This window comes from Cavia porcellus, unplaced genomic scaffold (genome assembly GCF_034190915.1).
Source record: "Cavia porcellus strain 051 isolate PalLab524CR breed Dunkin Hartley unplaced genomic scaffold, mCavPor4.1 scaffold_8, whole genome shotgun sequence".
Taxonomy (NCBI): domain Eukaryota; kingdom Metazoa; phylum Chordata; class Mammalia; order Rodentia; family Caviidae; genus Cavia; species Cavia porcellus.
In genome coordinates this window covers 45,858,879-45,884,597 of record NW_026947491.1, presented here as the reverse complement: position 1 = coordinate 45,884,597, position 25,719 = coordinate 45,858,879, and the positions used below count along the sequence as shown (strand labels likewise).

At 40.3% G+C, this 25,719-nt stretch overlaps 1 protein-coding gene across 1 annotated transcript in view; it reads right to left on the bottom strand.

Moving 5' to 3' along the window:
• Positions 1–25,719, bottom strand: part of Nckap1l (NCK associated protein 1 like) — a 52,851-nt gene that overhangs the window by 11,879 nt on the left and 15,253 nt on the right. Inside the window, exons 4-25 of the mRNA XM_063254887.1 lie at positions 22,637–22,693; positions 21,912–22,054; positions 20,965–21,059; positions 20,745–20,878; positions 19,523–19,571; positions 19,269–19,425; positions 15,941–15,997; positions 15,562–15,658; positions 14,935–15,044; positions 14,648–14,780; positions 14,180–14,261; positions 13,955–14,013; positions 13,601–13,746; positions 12,750–12,882; positions 12,353–12,472; positions 9,607–9,752; positions 9,191–9,322; positions 6,227–6,445; positions 4,487–4,617; positions 687–784; positions 494–587; positions 277–359 (exon numbers count right to left, since the gene is read on the bottom strand). Coding sequence (XP_063110957.1) covers positions 277–359; positions 494–587; positions 687–784; positions 4,487–4,617; positions 6,227–6,445; positions 9,191–9,322; positions 9,607–9,752; positions 12,353–12,472; positions 12,750–12,882; positions 13,601–13,746; positions 13,955–14,013; positions 14,180–14,261; positions 14,648–14,780; positions 14,935–15,044; positions 15,562–15,658; positions 15,941–15,997; positions 19,269–19,425; positions 19,523–19,571; positions 20,745–20,878; positions 20,965–21,059; positions 21,912–22,054; positions 22,637–22,693 — 2,475 coding nt within the window. The remainder of the gene's footprint in view (positions 1–276; positions 360–493; positions 588–686; positions 785–4,486; positions 4,618–6,226; positions 6,446–9,190; positions 9,323–9,606; positions 9,753–12,352; positions 12,473–12,749; positions 12,883–13,600; positions 13,747–13,954; positions 14,014–14,179; positions 14,262–14,647; positions 14,781–14,934; positions 15,045–15,561; positions 15,659–15,940; positions 15,998–19,268; positions 19,426–19,522; positions 19,572–20,744; positions 20,879–20,964; positions 21,060–21,911; positions 22,055–22,636; positions 22,694–25,719) is intronic.

The following is a 25,719-nucleotide window of genomic DNA, read 5'->3' as shown; positions in this document are numbered from 1 at the left end:
TGAGTGAATCCACAGCAAAGCACAGAAGCCGCACCTTCAAAAGCAGATGGAAACCAAATAGGAAAGGGGCCCTGATTTAAAGAACCTGGCCAGCTTTCCTAGCTGTTCCTCTCCTTACGAATCTGGTCTCCTAAACTCATCTATTCATAGGGATCTTCCAGGACCCCTGCTGAGTGAAGCAGCCTAGGTTCAGCACCCACCAATCCCTTCTACAAACTTCTCACAAATCCTACCACAGCAGAGACTGTGATTCTCTTGGAGTTCCCTACTACTCACCTCTCGAAGTCCCTCTTGGGCCATGGCCCTAAAACTGAGGATCACTCCAATGATGGTCATGCGCTTCAGCACATTCTCAGCCCCTGAGAGAAAGAAGGTTGTTAGAGAAGAAAACTTAGGAGAACAGAGAAGGTTTCAACCCCCTGATCCCTGAGAAGTGCTTCCATTCACAATGCTGCTCCCATAGTTCCTGCTGACCACAGGACAAGGTGTTTACCTGTCAGCTGGGGCAGCAGAGATGCCATCAAGTCTGGCTTGCTAAAGTTGGATCTGATCTGAACAAGTGTATCCATGTTTTCCACCACCAGCTTCTGCAGCTCAGGAACACAGAGACATTAAGCAGGTCCCAAAGGCAAGATGGGTTTTTTTTGTTTGTTTGTTTGGGTTTGGGGGGGGTGGATCTACAGTACCTTCAGTTCCACAATCTGAGAGGTCACATGCCACATCAGGTTTTCACTCAGGAACTTCATGCCATAGGGACCCAGCAGTTCAGCTAAGGCCCGCATCTCTGGAATAAAGTTTCAGAGGTCCCAGGTTGGACTCGGAGTATACTGAAGCATTGGTACAATGGCTATAGAGTAATTTGAACATTTAAAATGTTGTCAAGCCAGACATGGTAGCTAGAATCCCGGCACTCTGGGAGGCTGAGGCAGGAGGCAGGAGGATTACAAATTTAAGCTCAGCTGAGAAAATTAGCAATTTAGTAAAACCCTGTCTCAAAATTTAAAAAAAACATTTAAAGAACTGGAGATGTAGCTCAGTGCAAAAACCCTGCTTTCAATCCCTAGTATCAATCAATCAATCAGTCAATAAAATGTTGCTAGCTAGGAAAGGAAGTAGAAAGAAGGTCAAGGAGCAAAAACATGATCTAAAATCCTACATTCTGGGACCAGGGATTTAGCTCAGCAGCATAAGCACCAGCATAACAAGTGCAAGATTATGAAATCGACCCCTGGTACCAAAAAAAAAAGTAAATAAAACATAAAATCCTACATTCAGACATTCATCTGGGAATGTAGTTCACAGCACAATGCCTGCCTGGCAAGTGTGAGGTCCTGAGTTTGATTCTCAGTACCAAAATAAACAAGTAAAATCCTATATTCAAGTGACATTTTTGGTCTGTCCATGGGATGACTAATCTCTTCCACTGGAATTCAAACCAAGGCTTACTATAAATGATAACTATTGATTTTCTTATAAGAATTTGTACTTCCCCAACCTCCTTCATATGGTACTGGTTTTCACTCTTGCTGTCCTATCTGTACTAGTTTTGTTAAACTGACAACCTCAAAAAAAAAAAAAAAAAAAAAAAAAAAAAAAAAAAACTGACAACCTCAAACAACTCACTGAACCACTCTGTGCCCATTTACTTTTCTGTAAAATGAAGAAATTAGTACCTTTTAGGAATTCCTCACAGAACTGATGTAAGAGTAAGATATTACATTATAAATACCTTAGAATACTATAAGCATTGTGGATCAGGGATACAGCACAATGGCACAAGTGCCTGCCTGGCAAGCACAAGGTCATGAATTCAATCCCTGGTACCAAAAAACAAACCAAAGTTTTGGGCTAGGCATTTAGCTCAGTGGCTCAAGCACTTGCCTGATGAATGTAAGGTCTTGAGTTTGATCCCTAGTACCAAAAAAAAAAAAAAAAAAAGAGAGAGAGAGAAAGAAAGAATGAAAAGAAAACTATAAGCCTGTATATAAACAGGGGATGCTTCTTATAGCAGTTGTCAGTAACCCTCAGCATGGGGAACTGGCATTTCAGCATAGTTTTACAGACAAGGTCACCTAACCACATCAGGTTGGGTCTATAAACCCAGTGCAGTGCCCCAGTCTCTGATCTCTAGAGCTTAATTCTTTTTCCCCTAATTATTTTTTTACTCTAAGTCTACTCTTCCTCAATGCCTTATCCCTCCCTAGTCAGCCTCCTCTTGCCCTTGGTGTAGTAAATAAAATCTGCCTGCAGAAATCCCATGTGGAAAATGCTAATGACAAATTCAGATAGGAGGGAGCTGTAGCCACGATCTTTGGCTGTGTACCATCTCAGCAGTGGGAAAACATAAAAGGCCAAAAGTAACAACAATGAGACACCAGTAGAAGAAAGACAAGTTGAATATCATTCATCAGTGTACAGAGAGGAAAGAAACCCAAGGCTCAGTCTCTGAAGGCAAGACCAGTTGATCTTCACCTCCATCAATGACAGAGGAAGCAGACCTGGTCACGGCCGCAGAGTAGACACTACACGTTTTCAGAGGTGCCTACGTATCACAGAAAGAACTGAGCTGAGAATTATATTAGGATTTCCTAATTGGTCACTTTAGATAACACTAAGATGGCTGACAGTGGGGAAGAGGAGCAGAATTGTCTTCTCTGGAGCCGATGGTGAGAAGGCACACTGAGCTGCTGGTGTGGATCTGCAGAACTCCCTACTCCAGTCCTCTCTACCCCCAGTTAGTAACCCTGGGGCATCCTTTTCTTTCTATATTTCTATTTTTACAGTAGCATTGCCCCATCACCATGGCAACCTAGGGAAATTGGGGTGGGGGTGGTGAAAGGGGGAATAAGCATTACCTCCTGCTGCTTGTCAGTTATCTGCAAGACCTAAAGTGGATTTTAGAAGCTGCCTACAGCTTATGGGTAGAGTTGATGAAAAGTGGGCATCTAAAACCACCAGCAGGTAGAGTGGGAACCACTTACTGATGGGGTCAAGATAACACAAAAGAAGAACTGGAAAATAGAACCCACCATTGAATTTGATTTAGTTCTTGTTCAGTTCAATTTGCAACCAGAATTGTAGAAAGAATTAAGTTTGTGAACTGAGGTACCTCTGTACTGTGGCACCTGCAATGTTTCTAAATAAGGAGGAAAACAGAGAGGGAGGATCACTATGACATCTTCTGTCTGTCCCAGATACCATGAACAACCCATGATTTAAACAGAGGTGAGAGAGAAGGAAGAAATAGGATAATACATGAATTACTCAACTGGCAGCAGTAATCATTCAGTTGGTAGCAGGCTGAGGCAGAAGGATCACAAATTAGAAGCTAGACTGGATGATTTAGTGAGACTGTCTCAAAATTTATAAATAAATAAATAAGGACTGGGAGTGTAGCTTAGTATTCCTGGGTTCAATCTCTAGAACTATTTTTAAAAACATGGATCTATATGATTTTAAGCCCTGTTTAAAATCTCATTCACTATATAGCTTTTACCTCCCTCCCTTCAACACAAAAGCACTTCTATACACTGGGAAGCAGCCCTGCACTGTTCTGCAGTCTGACTGCCTTGAGTCAAAAATTCCAGTCTTATTGTTTATAAATACATCGAGCAGGCAAGCACCTTAACTTCCACATACCTCAGTGTCTTCCTCTGAAAAATGAGAATAATATCTATAGCCTGGCATGGTGATATCTGCCTGTAATCCCAGCATTCAGGAGGCAAGAGGATCACAAGTTTGAGAACAGCCTGGGCTACATAGCAAGACTGTCTCAAAAGACAAAGTATCTACCTCAAAGCTGTTATGAGGATTGAGTTAATATGTGTACGCATTTAGAACCTGGTTCACAGTGAACGTCATTCATCATCTCATCATCGTTATTACAGCATTAAATATGAGCCATCCAAACATCGGCCAAGGCTCTGAAGTTCATCCCCAAAGAAGACACCATAACATCAGACCACTGTTCAATCATTCCACGCAAGAGATGCCCAACTTACATTTTATCCTTTATCTGTCATTATATGTGCTTCTCCTTTGTTCTTAGTGGAAAAAGAGAAGACCCATTTTCTACCTTTTGAAAAATACATCCCTGGGGCTGGGGATTTAGCTCAGTGGCATAAGCACCTGCCTTGCAAGCAGGTGATCATGAGTTCGATCCCTGGTACCGATAAAAATGAAAAAGACCAAAAAAATTGAAAAAAACAAAAGAAAAATACATCCCTTCAGTAACTTGAGTGTCACTGACTATCTCCTAACCTCCTCTCCTTTCCTTCTCAGTCTCCATCTCATAGTCCACTCCTCAGTCCTAGACCTTAATCAGAATCTCTTTTTATTGTCCACAAAGTCTAGCAGGTTCTCCCAGAGATGCTGAAGAGAATGTAGTGTGGACCTTTGGGAAAGCAGGATAATTGAAATGAGATTTACAGGTATCATTTGAGGGGGAAGGCTCAGTTCCTTGACAAGGAGACCAGACTGTGCTCACCAGAGATGTCTGAGAACTCCTCTGCACTGAAGTTCTGCTCACCCTCTCTGGGGAGGCTGATGAAGGCCTGCATGGCTGGGGAGAGGACAATGGTCCCACTGCTCGCCTGTCTGAGCAGACTTTCCAGGTACCTACAAGGTTGGTCAAGAAAGCATAGATTAGTATCCACTCTGTTCTCCCTACCATTGCTCCCTACACCACCACTGGGCTTTGGAAGTAAAACTCCAGTGAAGACTGAGATATGAAGAAAAGACTCAAAGAAGATAGTACAGGGATCTAATTAACACCATCAGCTGTTGGATCAAAAACAACCAGCAATAATATAATTCCACTTTGCCTCCAGTCTGCTGTCAAATACATTGATGTGCACATCTCAAGCCTTTCCCTCAGTTCCTGCTCTTTTCCAACAATTGCATTCCCCACCCTTACCCTCTGGCAGCTAAGACAGGATCAACCTGGGATTTAAAAAAATACTACTGGGAGCTAAGAGTGTACCTCGGTGGTAGAGTACTTGCTTAGCATGTATAAGGCTCTGAGTTCAATCCCTAGCAAAAAAACAAACAAAAAATAACTTTACTAACTGGGGCTCCTCTGAAATATACTTAGCCCTAACATTACCATGAAAATGCTGTACCCAAGATCCAGAATCCTGGAAGTCAGTCTTACATCAAACTTCCTGGGCAGAGAAGCCCCTAAAAAATGGCCACCTAGTTTCCAAAATTCCCCCCTAACTTCTCAGCAATGTCAAAAGAGCTGGGTTCCAGCCAGGGTTAACAGAGGAGGGTTTGATGAACCCCTACCTCTCAGGCACCAGCTTCAGTCTGTGTTTTACCGAGATCACAAGCTAAACACCAGTGGACCAAACTGAGCAGCCCAACATAATTTTGTCCTATAATTTCAATTAGTTGTCAAATTTTTGAAACAGAGATCTTACATAAAACAGTAAGAATTTAGTGAGGCAGAATTCAAGTACTGCTAAACAGTGGCTGTGCCCTTTAGAGAAGGGCAGTCCCTCTCCAACCTCTCAAAGTCCTCACTAGCATACAATATCTTTGGGGTACCTGCCTGATTCCTATTGGCATTTACACTTGCAAATTTTGTTCCTACCCCTCCCAGGAGGGAGGGACCGAATGGGAGGGTGAGATTCCTCTTTGAAACTTCTCCCACAAAGCTGATATTAGATTAAGGGTGCCACCCAGTGGCTCGGGGAGGCAGGAAATCTGGCTCTCCATTCCTTATACATTCCAAAGGAAACTTTCAGTAGCAGGGAGGAGGCCCCTTCCCTATCAGGAATGATCTAGTATTCCTGACATGGTCCCGTGTGGGGATGAAGAGTCAGTGTTCTGGAGACAGGGGAATAGACAGCATGGTTCTCCAATGTAGATGGCAGGGCAAAAAGAGAAATAAGAAGACGATAAAAAGAGGAAGTGAGGTCATTCAAAATTAAAACAGTAAAAGTCCAGAAAAGGAAAGTTAAGAACTGGAGATTAAGAGGAAAAAAGTCAAGTAGCTACAGGATAGGTTGACATGTGTTATACTGAAGTTTAGGAGAAAACTGCTCAGTGGACAGAAGGATATCTGGGTTTGCCCCCAGCTTATTATTCCAGTCCGCAAGTAGAAACAAGCCTTTGAGTGTCCATTATCTAAAAGGCAAAATGCATGGGACCTGAGGCCTTCCTCTGTAAAGAAAAAACTGCTGACACAGGGGTGAGACAGTGTGGAAGGACATGCAGCACTGACCAGTTGGTGTAGAGTGTGGTGATGGTCTGCTCTCCGAAAGAATCCAGGGGCTGGGTCTGCTGCAGTAGGGCATTGCGGATGACTCTGGACACATCAGCACCCAAAAACTGGGCCAATGATTGTATGAACCCAATGTACGCTTTGACTCCTGCCAATAGCTCAGAAGGCCTTAGGATCTCCTGCGTGGTGGTATTGTAGCCAGCTAGACACACAATGGCTCTAAGTGATAAAAATCATAATTACAATCACAAGGATAACCACAGTACCAATTGTTAAGTATATCCTGTGCTCCAGGTGCTGTGCCATGATTTTACCACACATAGTATTTCATATAAACTTCATAGCAAGTCAATAAGGTAGAGACAATGTTATCCCCATTTAATGAGTAACAAAATTGAGACACAGAAATACTAAATCATTTGCTGAGAACCACACAGTAGAGCTAGGACCTGATCAAGTAACATTTAATCTCTAACCATTATGTTCTTCTGCCTCTGCTGGAAAAATTAAGTCAGTTCCCAAATTTCACCTGATTTTATGGGTTCATATCACTTGCATCCTCAGTGCCAATAACTGTCTTTTTTCCTCGGGAAGCATTAGTTCCAATCACTGTTAGAAACTGAAAACTATCCTTGGAAATCCTTGGCAGGGCAGTGCCGTCCCCAGTGACCCCAAGTACCATGTATGGACACAGCACACAGGGCTGGCATGCAGGGACTCACCAGGAGGATACCTCCCCATGACCCCTCAAATCCTTCCAAGACATCTTCCCGCCTTCCTCAGGTACCTGAGATTTCACAGTTAATCATCGGACTTCAGTGTTTTTTTCCTTGTAAAAAGGTAAACCCAGTGAAAAGAGGAACAATCTCACTTTATGCCTTTGTCAGTCACTTGCACATCAGTATAATTGAGTTTTTCAGATTCCTTAGAAACCACACAATATTTGGGAATTTGTTTGTTTGGCATTTTTGGCAAAATATTTGTAAGGGAAGGAGATACTGCTCCTCAGACAAAAGTGAAAAGATCTTTCCTGTACTACTTACAGGGCAAACTGAGGGCAAACCCAGTGTACTTTAAAGTTTTCACTGAGGCCGAACACCTGGGCCAGCCTTGTGACTTTGGAACGATGACGTCCATGAAGCAAGAATCAGAGATATGGGGCTGGGGATTTAGCTCAGCGGCATAAGCACCTGCCTTGCAAGCAGGTAGTCGTGAGTTCAATCCCCAGTACCAATAATAAAAAAAAAAAAGAATCAGAGATATTCAGGGAAAACTATAGGATCATATCTACAAGCTCCAGAGCCTGGAAACCACCACAGAGTCTCAAAGTGTGCCTGTGGGCAATTACCACACTCTCATCTTCTTGACATTGTATATGCAAATGAGATACTTACTCCCATATAGCTAATGTGTATGCAATGAAAACAAACTAATTTTCCTGCACTCAAGTAAGATCTTAATTGAAAAACAAGTCTGAATCTCCCTGAATCAAAACTGAGACTCATAACTGGTCTCCTTGCTTCTAGAAGACCTTGTTTTGCCAGTACAGCCAGATTGAAATACGGAGGCAAATCTTATTACAGCTCTGCTCAAAACTAGCCCCCCCCCCCAAAAAAAAAACTAGCCCAAGCCCCCATCTCAGACAAAAATTCCCAGGTCCTACCTTGCTGCTTTTCCTCACAAGCTTGAATATTTAAACTCTGTACTTACAATCTACTATATAGCCAGGAATTTCTTGTTTGTGATGTATTATTATGCCTTTTTCCCTAAAATGGCTGTAAGTCATTGTAAATGTATTAAATGAACTTTCCATTAAGAAAAAAAAAGCACAGGTCCTTACAATAACACACAAGTACCTCAGTGCCAGGCCCCTCCCCTGGCCCTTCTAACCTCTAGTTCCCCTATCTCTAGCAGGCCTTCTGCTGCAGTCTCACTAGCCTCCTCCACATCCCTCAAATGTATTGTGAATGTTCCCACCTCATACTGGTGGAGCAAGCTATTTCCTTCACCAACATTGCTTATTCTCCTGATTGTCACATGCCTGACTTCCTTAATACCTTCAGGGGTTTCTGCAGATGCTGCTTTCTCAAGGAGGCATTCCCTGACCATCCTATCTAAAACTGCAGCACACACACTCACACTCACACACATACTTACCTCTCCCTTTCCTGTTTTATCTTTCTAGTCACTAGCATTTATCACAACATAATCTACATCTATTCTCCTTTCTTATTTTGTCTGTCTCCCCCACTAGAAGATAAATTTCATGGTGCAGGAATTGTTACCTATTTTGTATACTGCAGGATCAACAGCTTCTAGAATACTCCTGACACATACTAGGTGTGCAACAAATACTAGTTGAATAAATGCATGAATGTGCTACATATTCCAAAACAAAACACAGAAAGCTAAGGAATTATTCGCATTTCTTCCCTAATTGATGATTACAGCATCCACTTTCAATGTGCTGCTCCTACTTTAGGGAACAAGTGAATGAGGAACACAGAGGAAAGAAAATTTATTTTACTAGGGCCCATTATATGAGTGAGGAACTGTGCACTCGTAATCGTTTTTAATTGTCTACCAATTCTCAACCCCAGATAATTTTCAATTATCTATAAGTAAATATCATGATCTTTACTTTGAACAAAAGAAAACTGGCTCAAATAAACTAGATATTCTGCACCCATGTTTTCTCTAGTGGTCTGGATATCAACACAGTTCTGTTGACTAAAGATCTCTGTTCATTCTGTTAAATAAGAGTGGTTATTCTGGTTGTTCATCAAAACCACTCATAGAGATTAGGGGTTCTTTTCATCTACTTTCATAGAGGTACTTGGGACCTCTGCCAGACAGACCATATCAGAATCCCCAGCCCGTGATATGACTACCGGGATGGACCTAACGGAGCCCAATGTTGAGGACTACTATACTGTGCCAAAATACACAAGCAAAGAGGAATACCTGTTAAGCCTGGCCTCCAAGTGACTGCTGAGATACTCAGAAGGGAAGATAGTGTGTTCAAACACAGAGAAAGTGTGTACGTGATTCATTGTCAGTGCCAGCTCCATCAAGTGTTGATGTAACTTGTCCATGCTGGATAGAAAAAATGAAGATTAATTAGGAACCTGTTCTGTCTGTGGATTCCTGGGAAGGATGTGTCAGTCCATGGCCTTTCAACCCTTTTCATTTTCTAGGAATACTCAGCCTAGATCATTACACATCAATGCTGACTTCAAAAACAAGTAGACATTCACATGTAAGTGCTTTTCCATATCCATAAGCACCACTGCTACAGCTTTTTTCCTGTACCACTTTCCTCTTCCTTTTTCTCCCTTCTCTGATGCAGCATCCCTTGGTCCCTGGGGCCCAGTCCTCACTTGGTGACAAGGCTGCGGTTCTTCCGGTGACTCTCAGCTCCTGGCTTGTCCCTTTCTGGTTCTCCTTTCCTGGGAGCCTGCCTCTGTTTCATGGTCTTCTTATTCTTGGCCTTGCTGATGGTTGTGGCACAGTGCTTAGGTAGAAGCTTTGGAAACAAGGTGAAGGGAGAAAATGAGATTCATTGCCAAAACTACCAAGTAACCCTTCTCACAGTTGGAAGGTTATGGTCTGCTCTCTCATCTTTCTGTTTCTCTTCTCTAATGGGAGCCTACTTGGAGCACACTTACCTTTAGATTTTTATAAATCTCTCCCCATACACAGCCAGCCTCAATGTCTCAAGACAGCAGAATCTAGTGAGATTCAGAGCATTGTTCCCCCACTCCATCCTGAGAGCCTTTCCTAGTGGAAAATTTCAAGCAAAAAGAATAGGATCTCAGCTGTTCCATCTATGGTCTTCCAGCCTTAGAAAAGCATTTGTTTTTGTAAGATAGAACAATTGTCTCATTGGCTACATTCCTTTTTATTCCATCTCATGAAAAGAGTTACCTACACCCCCACAGTTCTCCAAAACTTGAGTTCACAACGTGGCCAACAGTCTCTTCCCACTTCTTTTGTTGAAATATATTTCTTTCTTGTTCACTTACACATCAGCTTTACATCTCTTCTCGTCTCTAGTTAGCCACATAGAAAATAGAAAATAAAATTGGATATCCAAGTGTCATCTTCAAGGAAACATCTTGAAATTCTCTTCATTGATTCCAGTATTAAGGAGCACATGTAGAGCATGTCTGGAAACTTCTCAGCAGGAATTACTTTTAGATCAGCCTAACAGCTATACAAGAAAACTAGTTTTGCTACTTTATAGTCAGATTTTTGTTTGTTTGTTTGTACTGAGGACCTAACCTAGGACTTTCAATCAGCCTATATACCTAGCACTAGTTTTGGCTCTGTTCGTATATTTTTTGTTTTTTGGTGTTTTGCTTTGTCTCATTAAGCCCTTAAATTGCCCAAGCAGGGCTCAAATTTGCAATCCTCCTTCTCAAGCTGCCAGAGTGCTGGAATTTGCGCTTTTTTGTTTTTAATCCAAACTGCACTAGTCCCAAGAAAGCAAATCCATCTTGCTAAACAAAGCTGTGTCAGCCCCCCCGAAAATGCAAAAATGTCTGGGGAAAATTCTGAAAGCAGTCCCCCAAAATATAACTGTATTAATAGTAGCAATATCACTAATGATTTACTCAAAATGTAACTCTGGAGGGCCAATACTCATTTGGCTGTGAAAGTCTGGTGTATGTGAAAACAATTATTCACATCGTGGTTTAGTCATTTCTGATACACACTGAGCCAATCTCTTTACCTGTGTCCTTCGCATGTGGTCAATATTCATTTTCTTTTAACTTTAAAAAAACTTTATTAAGACATATCTGCAATACATAACCAATGCATTCATTGTAGGAAGTTGGTACATGTACATATTGCATCTCAATCCTTTTGGTTGGTATTTTTGAGTTATTAATATACTGTAAGTATACTCATCTGCATATCTTCCTTGTAGTAATTACTTACATATCTTTCAGACATGTATTGATAGGGGCTGGGATTTAGCTCAGAGGCATAACGCCTGCCTGGCAAACATTAAGTCCTGAGTTTGATTCCCAGAACCACCAAAAAAAAAAAAAAAGTATTTATAGCTCCTTTCCCCTTAAACTCAAACATTCCTCAGTGTAAGGATTGTTTCTGCTCCAAATGTCTAGTGCAAGGATATTTGAGCTAACATGTAGATGGGTGTGGTGGTACATGTCTATCATTCCAGCATTTGGGAGGCTGAGGCAAAAAAATCACCAAGAGTTCAAAGCCAATCTGGGCTACACAGTGAGTTCAAGCCCAGCCTGTACTATAAAGTAAGACTGTTTCAAAAAATAAACCAACAAACACTAACATACATTTAATACAGTACATCAAATATTTCATGTACTCTGTTTAATCTTTATGATACCTCTTTGAAGATCGCATTCTTATCCTTGCTTTATATGAGAAAATGAAAAAGTTAGGTAATAATGCAGCTGTGCATCTACACACACACAGATACAAACATACACTCCAGCTCCCTTTCTACCAAATTTGATTCAAAGCCTGACTCAAACTCAGGAAGGGTGGGAAGTCTGGGAAATCTATTGATTCCAGGGAAATAGCAAAACTACTTCCTCATCTTCAAATTTTCTGCAGTTTAGGTTGAGCTCATCATGACCAGGTGCTGTGAACCAGTTGAAGGAGGGGTGGTGGAAAAGCCAGAAGACAAAGACAAAAAAGCACCATGAGGATAAGCACAAAACAGGTGCCTAGGGATATTCAAATAGTGCAGGTCAGGATGCAGATGGACAGAAAGATGAGTCAAGACAGATGACCTGGGGCCACTGCCCTAAGCATGTGTTCACAGGGCAAAGACAGGAGGAGGAGAATGAACTGGAAAGTTAACTCATCTCCCAGAACTCTTCAAATGGGACACCAATTACGCTGGAGTGCAGCTGTTCAAATAAGAGTATTTTTAGACACCTCTATCTAGTCCTAAAGGAATTAGGGCTGAGAAGACAACACTAAGTGAGGATTCTGGCCATAAATGCAAGTACACAAAAACCTTCATCACCCTGCTCAAGGAAGAGTTAGAAAACCTGACATCTGAGAGGAAAACAAAGGTGGAGAAAGAGAAAGCACTGGGAGCAAGAGACTGAAAAGGCAGACTGAGCCCACCTGCTCACTCAGGTTTCGCTGTTCGGCACAGATCTCCAAGATACAGTTGCTGGTCTGCTTGGCCAGCTCTTCCAGGAAGGAATTGCAGTGGTGAAGACCATGGTTCTTCAGATGAGGGTACTAAAGGGAAGACCAAAGGAGCAGCTGTCATCAGCAGGATCACCACTGCTACCTCAGCATACCACTGGAAGCCCCTTGCCTGAGTTACCCTCAGAAGAGGAAACTGAGGTCCAGGGAGAGAGGACAACTCCATATCAACCAAGACATTGAAAGGCTCACATCACAAACCTATGCTTATATTCCTCTTAGGACCAAAACCAACCCCTGGCTTTGTTGTGGAGAATAAGGATGAGATATGACTGGAAAAATGCCAGGGCTTAGCGTTCAGAACACCCACCTCCTCTGGGCACATCTCATGAGTGCAGTGGACAAAATGGGTACAAATCAGCGGGAAAGCAATGGCATAACGCAACATGGTAGGTTCCTCCAGGGTCATAGCAAACATCTTCTCAAAGGTGCGGAGATGAAAGCTGTAGAGAAAGGGGAAGAGACTTAAAACCAGGATGTAGGAGTTAAGCCCTTTGAAGAGGAGATGACAGTAATTCTTTCAACTAATATGTATTTCCAGCATAGTGGTGCATGCCCCTAAACCCAGTACTTAGGAGGCTGAGGCAGGAGGATTGCTATGAGCTTGAGGCCATCCTGAACTACAAAGTGAGTTCTAGGCCAGCCTGAACAGCATAGTGAAACCCTGTCTCAAAAAGACAAAAAAAAAAAAAAAAGAGAAGAAATATATTTATTAATGTCCACCACACCCCCTATTTCTCTACCCATGAGAGAGAAGGAAACCACAGAAACTTAATCCTTTCAGACTTTTATAATAGACCCCAGGACAGTTTAATAATAATCTTTTTTGCCTTTTCCTGCACAAAATTTTTGCAATTCCTTTCTCAAAAGTTGCATGATTTGAGCCATTTTTCCTATATTAGAAGTTCTCAATTCAGTACAGGGTAAATATCTCAGTGGTCTACCATGCACAAGGTACTGTGTGTGATCCTCAGCATGAAAAACAATGTTGCCTGGGCATAGCTGCTGCACATCTATCGGATGCTGAGGCAGAAGGATCATAGTGAGTTTGAGGCCAGCCTGAACTACACAGTGAGTTCTGTGCCAGCCTGAATTATGGAGACCACAGAGGCCAGAAAGGAGAGCCAGTGAATTGGTAAAGAAGCCTAGACCCAGACATACCAGAAAGTAGACAGATCAGAAGTTTCCACCAGCACTTTCTCTACTGAGTCCAGCATTTGGGAATGAAAAACAATGAGATTCATCACCTTGGCTAGATCAGGGTTCTCATGCAGGTGCAGGGGGGCCTTGGCCACACTGGTGTATGCCTAATGGTGGTAGTGGGGAGAGGGTGGGGAAAACAAGGTGAATGAGTTGGCACCCCTGCCTTAATATTGTAGTTTGTGTGGGTGTGTCCCATCCAGTCATTTTTCAAGGTTCATTTGATTCATAAAGCAGAGCTCAGGAAATAAAAAGAGAAGGGGCAAAAAAGAGGAAGAATCTGAGGATGGGACCACTAACAGAAACAAATGTTACCTGAAGGCGGAACCAGTCCAGCCTCAATCCAGAGAACTCAAATTTCTCTCCACTGTCAACTTCAAGAAAAACAGAAGCAGGTGTGAAAGAAAATAGTAGAACAGCATCCTAGTATTTAACTATGTTCTTTTCAAAGTCATGTTGTCCTAATCCCTGGCTCAAAGACCAATAGTTTTTTAAAAACTATCAACCCTCACATATGCCCTCCCTCTCCCCTTCAGTTACCTTGTTTGAGATTCAAAGAGGAGAGGGTACTGACAAATGAGGACATGATGACGGACTCCTCCTCTGGACACACGGACAGGTTCTAAAAAGAGGTTGGAGTTGCTTTCAGTGGGTACAGGTTTTCCCAGAACAGAAACTAGAACCACAGGCTCAGGAAGTGGTTAAGGGTAGGAAGAAATGCTAGATGCCAAAATCAGGAGCCAGGCATAAGATACAAGGAACTTCCTGGGATCCCTGCCTTGTTAACATCCAAAGTCTCTTTATTCTTCTCTCCTGTTTCTATGTAGTATCACTAGGACGTAGGGCTGCTGAAATTACTCATATTTTGTTCTTTTAACAAATATAGAGGAAGAAATCAGTCTTTTTGGTACCCAGTCTACAAAGCATGAGTTTCAGTGAGCATGGCTTTGAGAGGAAAATGATCAGAGATCACCGTGCACTTTTCAAAGTGTAATCAGTTAAACATACCTGAATGACGTCACTGAGCACAAGAGCATCAAATCTGGCCAAGTACTGAAGATGGTATTGCTGTATCACTTTGATGTGTCGTCGCACCAGAGCCCTGATCTCCTCCAGCAAGAACAGTAGCTCTGCGATGTTCCTGTAAAGGTGAGGGTGAGAACAGAAAGGGCCATGGGACTAGAAATATGAGACAGTCAGTGATTCCAACTGAGAATCTGAGACCTCCTGAGGTCACTTGATCCCTTCTCCCTGTCCGCCGAAGGGTAAGGTTTTTAACCATGTCAGGTACTAACGAGTCAGCATAGTCCTCGGGTGTCTTTGTCTTGGTGACATTTTCTGTATGGCGAACCAGCCAGGTGACTTCATCACGAATGAAGGACAGGGCCATGAAAGCAAAAAGGGCCTAAGAGGAAAACTGGGCTTATTAGAATATTTAACGCACAGAGGATTCACTATAAATTACTATAATAACCTGCACATGGGATACAGTCAGATAGTCACACCAACCATGTCCAGTCATAGACACTCAGAATCACAAAACACCTCAAGCATGTGACGCAGAATCAGACATCCATATAAGTGTTGCTGGTTCATAGCCCGCACCCTCCCCACCCTCACCAAATTAAATTTTAGAAATATTTACTCAGCATTTATATGTTTTAAAACAAAAAAGCAAGCTCTGTCATCAATAAGATCATTCTCAAACAGATAAGACAAGTGCACAAACAGCTATCATAGTCGGCATACTATAACTATGAAATAAATAGATATGCAATGAGTACTCTAAGATTCAAGAAATCAGCCTAAACCCATCAAATAGAATCACAAGACTCAACCACACAAATCTAGAGAAAGCCAAGACTCTCCCTCCCTGGATCCCTTATCGTTGGTCATAAGCCCTCCCAGTATTTCTGCCTTGCCTTAGGACCCAGTAGTCCTGGCTCATCCGTTAACACGGTCTCCAGCTCCTTCACAGCCACCCGCAGAAACTGCCGCCGCTGACTGTGAAACTGGCCACTGAGGAAGACAAGTGGAAACTAAAGAATATCGCCTTCCCCTCTCTTTACAATCCTCCACATGCAGACCAGAAGAGAGTTGTGCTTAGGGAGGGCTAGAAGGCAGGAGGAAGGTTCAGGGCCAGTGTTAGCTTTGGAAAGAAGATGCAAGAATATGTGAGCCAGCAGCATATTCTGAGGTTGAAGGGACGGGTCTGTAGCGGAACTCATAATGGCTTGGATGAGAGTAAGTCAGGAAAGATTGCTAGTCCATCCCTTCCCCAGAGCCCATTCCCACATTTACCTGTTTGCAATCACATATTCCTTGCTCTCCTTGATATCTGCCACGCGCTTGCCATACCTGAAGATTGACAAGCACAGCAGGATTGACAACAATACCAGCTAGGACTTGGTTCTCATCCTCAAAGATTCCAGCTACTGCCTGGGGAAACACAGGCAGCCCTTACCAGCAGGACCTTTCCACTCATGCGTCTCCAGCTCATTAATAAAGGACTTATAGAGCTTCACTGACATATAGATTATTCTGGTCTACTTCTTTATTTTGTAGATAAAGAAAGTAACTAGGAAAAAGGAAGTGACCTGCCCAAAGTCACACAAGGCTTTAACACAAAGCTGAGCTAGACTTTTCTTGTCCCACGCTCCTACCTTCATACCTTCAGGTCAAGGCCCTCATCCAGGTTCGAGATGGCCCAAAGAAACACTGCACAAGTATCACACAGAGCTGGCTCTCAACCAGCTGCAACCTGGTCCCATTTCCACCCACTTCCACTCAAAATTTAACTCAGCTGGTTATCTCTTTGTTGCTTTAATCTCCTCCTGTCTGTTAGCTTATTCTCTTCCCCCAACAAACAATGTCAAAGCTTCCCTTATCCTAAAAATCCCCTCACTTAACCCTGAACCTTCTCCCACTCTCCCACGCCACCAAACTCCTCCAAAGAAACTCCCTTTTGACTTCCTCACCTCTCAGTGACCTTTGAATCTCACAAGGCCTTTGACATGTAACAAACTGTTGTCTCTGGGGGCAGCATGAACTTTTGAATCACCAAATTAAAGACTTCTCATTGTTTGTAAAATTTGATTTATCTTTTTTTTTCTACTGTGCTTGGAATCCTAGCAGTGCCAAAGTCTCTTTGCTCTGTCTTTTACTGTATCCCTTTTGCCACCACATTAGTGGGACTTCAAAACTTCTCATGTCCCTTCTCCAAGCCACTCCCTTATTGAATTTAGGACAAATCAAAGAAGTTTAGAGTTGCAATTATTTTAATTAAATTAGGATTCAACTCTATTCCTGATGGCTAATTATTTCAACCTTTACATGATACAGAGGAAAGAGACAGGATTCAGAATGAAAACAAAATCATAACTCTACCTTTTATTAACTGAGGGACACTGAGACTGAGCTTCCCATTTTCTTACTTACAAAAAATATATATTATTACTTATATGTGAGTTATAAAGATCAAAATAGATCATTTATGTCAAAGAACTCCCTAAACTATAAATCGTATGTCTTAGCTGCTGATCTTAGTGATGAGGGAACTAAATAACCTTCAAATTTCTCTTCCAATCCTTAGAAGTGGTAATTAAAGCCAGGCATGCTAGTGCACGCCTGTAATCCCAGCACTTGGGAGGCTGAGGCAGGAGAATCATTGCAAATTCAAAACCAGCCTGGGCTACAAAGTGAGCTCAAGGCCAGTCTGCACTGTGTAGTGAAACCCTATCTCAAAAAGAAAAGGAAAAAAGTATTAATCAAAAAAAAGGTGGCAATCAGAAAAAAAATTTTCACATATATCCAAATATACCCCCAGTGATTTTTAATTATTAATCTTGGATTAGATTTTACTGACTCTTAACTCTAACAATGATTTTTTTTTTTTTTTTTTTTTTTGGTCTGTGCAATCCTAGGGATGGAATCCAGGCCTTCATACTGAGCTACATCCTCAGCCCTTTTTTTTGTTATGTTTTGCTTTTTGAGAAAAAGTCTTACTAAGTCACTAAGTTATCAAGGTTGAACTTAAACTTATAATCATCCTGCCTCAGCTTCCCAGAGTACTGGGATTAGAGGTATGCATCACTAATTGGCAATTATTTTTTTAACTTTATTTTTATTTCTTTGTTTTTATTTTTATATTTCTTTCTCTTTATCTTTCCCTCTTTAGGTAATTTTTTTTCTAATAATATATTGTTGAGAAATCAGTATTCACAAAGACTGTTGGTAATACAATTTGTTTAGAGGGCAATTTGATAAAAGCTATTAACATTTGAAATGCATATAACCTTTACTCTAGTCAACATCTGGGAATTTACCACATAGATATATTTGCATAGTTTCACAAAGATATATGCCTAAGGATTTCTGTTTACAATGATTTTTTAAAAGGGAAACAATTCAAATATCCATCAACAGGGGATTGGGCAAATGAACTATGTTACAACTGCAAAATGGAATATTTTTCAACTATTAAGAATAGACTGATATAAAAAAAAGAATAGACTGATATTCAAAGGTATCTAGAATACATTAATAAAAATAAGCAAACTCTAGCCATAAATACAATGTAGAACCATTGCTTTTTAAAATTACTCATTTAAAGTTGCAAATATATGCTCATCTTTGTGTGTTTATAGACGAGTTTATATATACATGCACACATATACACAAGCAATGTGTCCAGAGGTTTATTTCTTATTCTTCTCACTCCACATGTTCTTCACGATCAGTCAACACACTGAAAAACCTGAGACTCCCAGCATTTTCCATGTGTGCTCTCTCTGGCCTCAAAAAATCTTGATAGTTTCTCTCCCTAGAACACATCTCTCTGCTTTAGGCAACTCCCTACCTCCCCACCTTCCTACAACTCCTCACAACACACACATAATTTTCAATGGTTTAACTCTGAGATCTGTCTCCAGCTTTTTCTGGATTCTGCAGTATCCAGTTTAAGTGCCCTAAATGTTTCCACAGTGCTTTGTGTTCACCCCTTACAGTATGTCTAATTTCTACCAATGTGTAAACTCCTCAGCAACAGAGATTCTACCTTTATTTAACAAGTACAGTACATTTAATGTACCAGACTCTTTTCTACATGTTTTACAAATATAATAACTCTTTCATCCCCTATAACCCTATGAAGTGAGTCATAAGAGAAGCATTAATATCCCATATCTTACAGGTAAGGAAATTGATCCAATGGCACAGAAAAATTAAGTAATTTGCCTAAGGTCACATAGTTAGTAAGTGGTAGAGCTTGAGTTCAAATTCAGGCTGTCTGGTTTCAGGCTGTCCATTAACTTCTATGTAATCTTATTAACCAACATATGCCTAAAATAATAGGGTTTGGTTTGGCTTGGTTTGGTTTTTGAGACAAGGTCTCGCTATGTAGTTCAGGCTGGCCTTGAACTCAGGCAGTCCTCCTGCCTCCGCCTCCAAATGCTGGGATTAGAGGCATGGACCACCATGACTGGGAAATGGTAGGTATTTGACAAGTATTTCTTCAACAATTAGAATTAACCCTTACCACCCATACTATAGAAACACTCACAGAGACCAAAATGATGTTGGGAGGGTGCTAAAAGTCCCCAAAGAACAGTTCGGTTCTCATTCGTCTCACCCTTTCAAACTGCTAAAGAGGTCCTCGGTGACCTTGTGCACCTGTAACACGTCTTCCCGGATGAGGGTGACATACAGGGAACCCTGCAAGGACAGCTTCCACAGTTTCTGGCAATGACTGTTAGAGTTGAGGCATCCATGACAGAGAAGAAACCCGACTGTAGGTGGTAGAGTCCAGAGGAATGCTGTTAGAATTTGCTCTCCATTGTGTAAGATGCTGCCACATCTATCCCCAGCTAATCCCACAAAACTCACTTATAATCCAGCGCTCCATTACTTCCACAGACAGATACTCACAAGCCATCTGTGAGAAGAGAGGCAGAAATGGCCAAGTGATTATTTCACCTAATCTTCTCCTAAAGGAGAAAAATCAATCTAGAATCTAAGTATCAACTTGTTAAAATCTGAGATCAAGTGCAGAGTACACGACTAGCATGAGCAAGGCCTTTGAGTCAATCCATAGCACCAAAACACACACACACACACACACACACACACACACACACACGCATACACATACACACTTTGTTTTAACAAGCCAGATTAGGGCACTGGATAAACCAATAGCTGGGAATCCTGCCAATAATAGGGGGGGAGGCACTGGAAGCAGACTCAGGAAAAAAGGACAGCTGAAAAAGGAAAGGAAGTTTAGGCTGGAAGTCAGTACAAAATAAAAGGTTTAATTTGTCTTCAACAGTTCAGATACTTTTAGTAACAAGGGAACAAGATTCAAAACTTTCCCATGACTTTTTCCTCCTTTAGATTCTCTTACCACGTAAATTATAAATCCTAAGTATTAACATTCATTTGGTGCTTATCACTAATCTTATACCATCAGTTGTGTTTTTTACGACAACATGGCATGTCTTCTCTACTAGACTATAACTTATTTGTTTATTTGTTTGTTTTGTAGCAAGGTCTCATTGTGTCATTCATGGTGGCCTTGAACCTACTATATAGTCCAGGCTAGCCTTAAACTCTAAGCAATCCTCTAGCCTCAGCCTCCTGAGAGCTGGGATTACAGGCATGCCCCACCACACCCAACTCAGACTATAAATTCTTTGGAGGAAGGACTTTGAGCCCATAATAGTTGAGAAAAAACATTTTGATTGACTGCTAAGTTCAAGTCCCTACTAGTGCCTGAGTTTCATCAATTCATTCATGTGTCCTACAAATATCTACTGAATAATCCTGGCCAGAACAGAGGTTGCAATTCAATCACAACTTTTTAGCTATAAGAAATGATCACCTGGGCTGGGGATTTAGCTCAGCAGCATAAGCACCTGCCTTATAAGCACGTGGTCATGAGTTGTCCATCCCAGATACAAAAAAAAAAAAAAAAAGAAGAAGAAGAAGAAGAAGTGATCAACCTAGGGGCCATGTTCTTCAAAAGGGGTAGACCCTTAAGGCTGACATTTCCTGAAAGCTTATCTGCCGCTGGAGATAGCTTTGGTAAACAGGAAGAAAGGTAACTCACCGTTTCTGAGTTTGCAGGGTTAATCATGGCGGGAGGAGTGCTAAGGAGACTGAGAAGCTGGGCATTTCGCCACTGCTCAGCCCCCTGGTTCCTCCTGACAAAGAGGAAGTGCAAAGACAGGAGGGCTCCACTCACTGCCTGTGGGAGAAAGAAAGTAGATCCTTAATGGAAAAAACAAGAACTAAAACATCTGCCTAAAGAATTCACTGTCTCAGTGAACTTGCCTTTGTGTGAGGCCCAAATTCTTCTGTCAACTTCTTCAGTGGATGGTCATATTCTAAGACCATCTGACCCAAACGAGCAAAACTAGGATCGCTAGAAGAAAGCAGAGTTGAGGGAGGAGTTATAGGCCTTAACCTTGATGTAAATGAATATGTTTGCATAAAGGACAAAAGCCATATGCATAGGCTGGCATTCCCTGCCAGCTCCAAAGATGGACACACTAAACTGTGAGTTACCTATGCAAACCTACTAAGCTATGGTTAAATAGAACCATACAATTTGAAGGGGGCCCGTGAAAATTTCTTTCTGTTAAGCAGAACAGGATTGGAAACATAATAGGTACCTTATTTGTGTCAACTACTTAGAAATCAAGTAATGTGCCTAGATCTAAATACATACACTTGCAATTCATAAATATTCAAAGCTAATGGGTAAAGCACACATCAAGGTATCCATATAGATAAACAGAAATGTGCATCACACATAGAACGATTTGCCATATCCCACTCTGCTTCCTCGGGTCTTCATTTTTCAGCCCATAATACTTACATTTAAACTAATGAAGGGGGCGCAGAATTACAGATAGTCCAAAATTCATTTATATTTGCCTTCAAATGTATTATCATATATTATGTATTTCCAAAGGTTTGATCTTACTAATACTTCTACTAATACTAAAAAGAATTATCTTTCCCTTTTCTAATAACCTGAAAAGCAGATTAGAAGCCAGTCTAAGATTAAAAATTGATCAGAGATAATACAAACTGGATAATCCACTGGCAGATATTCAAAAGTTAACTACATATAAAAAATGTACCTTATTTTCCATGGGTCATCATGTGGATTATACATTCTCATATGAGAAGGCATGGCATTCTATTTCTTTTGTACATACCCCTACTTTACAGTACCATACGTGAGGTTCTTTGCCACCTCTTTACTCACCCATGCCCATGTAGCATTTCATGGGCACAGTTGTACATGCCAATGAGTACTCGTCGATCCTCAATTCGCGACAGAAGCAAAATAACTGAGGTATAAGTCACAATCAAGTCCAGGTAACTCCGAGTGAAGTCAAAGTTGAGATTCTAAAGGAATGAGTCCACATCAAAGTAGTGATTGACAGAGTTAAACACTCAGAAGAGAAATAGAAACAAACTTAGGTGCTAGATATGAGTTTGAGATACAAGAAGGCCAGGAAATAAGATAACATTTGGGGGTTGGAGAAGGTACAGTAAAAGATTTTTAATTTTGGTTTGAATTACATCATACTGTTTTATTGCCCCCTGATTGACATGCTTTGAAATTTTGTTATAGTTTTGTTTCTTCCTTTTTATCTTTGGACAAAATGGATTTGAAAGAAAAGTAAATAAATAATAGCTAATAATGGTAACCCTGTAACTCATTTCAAATATATTAGATAGTTGTTAGTGTATCCAAAAAAAAAAAAGCCACATTATGTATCTGTTTTATATGTAAGTACATTCATTATAACTTCAACACTCTACAAAAGAATCGTGGTTCTGATCCTGGTTCTGAGAAGGAACAAATGAAATGGCCATTCTTCCATGAACAAATGAAATGGCCATCCAACACCACACTGCCCCAAACCAGAGCTGGCCTTTTCTTAATTCTGTTCTAGGGTAGAAGAAAATTGCAAAGGATCTTACGATATCAAAATGGCACTGGCAGGCATCAATGGTGTTGAGAAGTTCATATACATGATCCTGGGGGTAGAATTTAAAATGAATGTAAATGAATAATAAAAAGAAAGTGACATGTACTACTAGAATTTGAAGGGAAGGGCCCACTCCCTTAGTGAGGCATTGTTAAAATGAAGTTTCTCCCCACTAGTCAGTAGTGGTCCTTGTCAACTTATTCTGCCAAATGGGTAAGTTGACCACAAACTGGGACCACTCAGAGTGCTAAAATATGCATTATTTGTTAAATGTAACAATAATACATGTTCACTGTAGAAAAATTAGAACACACTGACAAGCTTAATTGCAATTAGTTTTTCAAATCACTCATAATCCTACTGACAGAAATTCTACCCTTTTATATATTTATATTTATCTATGTAAATATTTCAGGAATATCTTACAGCTTAAGCTTTATTATACTTTCCACTTATATTAAATAGTACATGAAAAATTTTACATGCTAATTAACACAAATATATTATCTTTAATAACTGCATAATCATTTATATGTATATATCCTGAACTTTTAACAAAAACTTTTTCCTCTCCCCTCTGTCTCTCTTCCTTCTGTCTCTCTTCATTCCCTGACCTCCCTTCTCTCTTCCACATGATCTGTGATGTCATGACAATGCTCAAGATTTCAGATTTTAGACAATTTCAGATTTCAGATTTTCAGATTAGAAAAGATCAACTTCTACTACTCTTGAAATTTTTAGTAGGTTTATAATAAAATGTTAGGGGAAATACTTTTAATATTTTACATTCAGAAAGGAGAGAAAAGGGAAAAGTTGGTAATGGGGATGAAAAAATCAAAATATGCAATGAGCTTATACCACAATGAATCATGTTATTCTGTATTACAAAGATGTACAATAGGGCCAGGGGTATAGCTCAGTGGCCCAGTGCCTACATGGAAAGCGCAAAGTCTTGATTTGATTCCTACTACTCAAAAATGTTTCTTTAAAAAGAGATGCACAATAAAAAATTTTTGGAGATAAGTCTCACTATGCAGACCAGACTAGTACCAAACTAGAAAATCTCCTGCCTCAGCATCCCACATACTAAGATTACAGACATGCACATTTATCTTTGCATTTCTAGTTGATTAGTTCCTTAGGAAAAAATTCTAGAAGAACAATGACTTCATTAATTTTTAACACTATTTTTTTAATCAGTATCGGGGAACTCACAACTGTACACTTGCAAGGCAGGCGTTTATGCTGCTGAGCTAAATCCCCAACCCCAATTTTTAAAACTTTTGAAGCACATTTTTCATTTGCTTGTGGAGGAGTGTTTCGCTTATTTGCAGGGACACAGGTACTTGGGGATTGAACCCATGGTCTTATGCTTAACAAGCAAGTACTCTACCACTGAGCTACATCCCTAGCCCAGGCCTTAAAGCTTTCAATTCTCCTGCCTTAGCCCCCTGATTAGCTGAGATTACAGATAAGCATCATTATGCCCTGTCATCAGTTTGCCTCCCAAAAACATTATACTAAATAATTTTAAATGGTTTTGATGTTTTCAAAAACAGTATATGCTTATTATTCAAAAAAATTCACCCATATAATATTGCTATCAAAAACTTTTAACAAGACAAATCCAAATTCAGCAATTTTTTTTTGTGTTTTGTTTTGTTTCATTTTGTATGGGGAATTAAACTCAGGACTTTGCATTTGCCAAGCAGATGCTGTGTTGCTGAGCCATATTCCCAGCCCTCAGCAATATTTTTAAAAATAACTATCCTGGATTCTTCAAAAAAAGTTAGATGTGTGAAAGACAAACAAAAACTGGGAGTTATTCTAGCTTAAAGACTACAAAGAAATAACTAACTTCAGCATACAATCCTTGAGACAACTAGAGAAATAGTAAAATGTGCTATGCATTAACTGGTAACATTGGGGGCTGGGGATTTAGCTCAGTGGCATAAGTGCCTGCCTTGCAAGCAGGCAGTCATGAGTTCCATCCCCAGTACCAATAGAAAAAGAAAAAAACTGGTAACATTGAAGCAGTGTAGTATTTCTTCAGTACAATAATTTTATTAATATTATACAAGAAAATATTTTTGTCTTTAGCAGATGCCTGCTAAAATATTTTGGTAAAAAAATGTCATGACAGCAACTAGTTCAGGAAAAAGTAATGAGCAAATATGGCAAAATACTAACAACTAGGAAACTCAGGAGAAGAGCAGAACAGTGTTTTGCAGGTTGAATGTCCCTTATCTAAAATGTTTGGAACCAAAAGTGTTTCATATTTCAGATTTTTTCAGATTTGGGAATATTTTCATGCACATAATTCTTGGAAATGGGACCCAAGTCAAAAAATGAAATTTATTTTTTTATATATACCTCAAACATATAACCTAAGAGTAACTTTAGACAATATTTTTAGTGTGCCTGCATTTTGACTACTACCAGTCAAAGAAGGTCAGATGTAGAATTTTTCATCTGTGACATCAAGTTAGTGCTCAAGATTTCAAATTTTGGACCATTTCAGATTTTCAGATTAGAAATTTTTGAAAATTTTTAGTAGGTTTATAATAAAATGTTGGGGGAAATACTCTCAAATTCTTACATTTGGAATGGAGAAAAAAGGGAAAATTAGGTAATGCATACGAAAACAATCAAAATATTCAATGGGCCTATACCAAAATGAATCATGTTATTCTGTATTACAAGAAGCACAGGGGGCTGGGGATTTAGCTCAGCGGCATAAGCACCTGCCCTGGAAGCAGGCGGTCATGAGTTCGACCTCCAGTACCGGAAAAAAAGAAAAAAAAAAGAAGCACAATAATAAACTTTAATTCAAATAACACAAAAAGCTTGAGTTTTAGTTTTCTATATAAACTATATAACACCAAAAAATCAAAAATAGTCAAAAGACTTGAAATATATATTTCTCCAAAAAAATACAAGTGACCAATAAGAACACAAAAAGATTCTCAAATTACTAGTTATTAAGGAAATGCAAATCAGTCTACAACAGGGATGTAGGTAAGTGGTAATGTTCTTGCCTAACACATGTAAGGCCCTAGATTCAGTCCCCAGCAC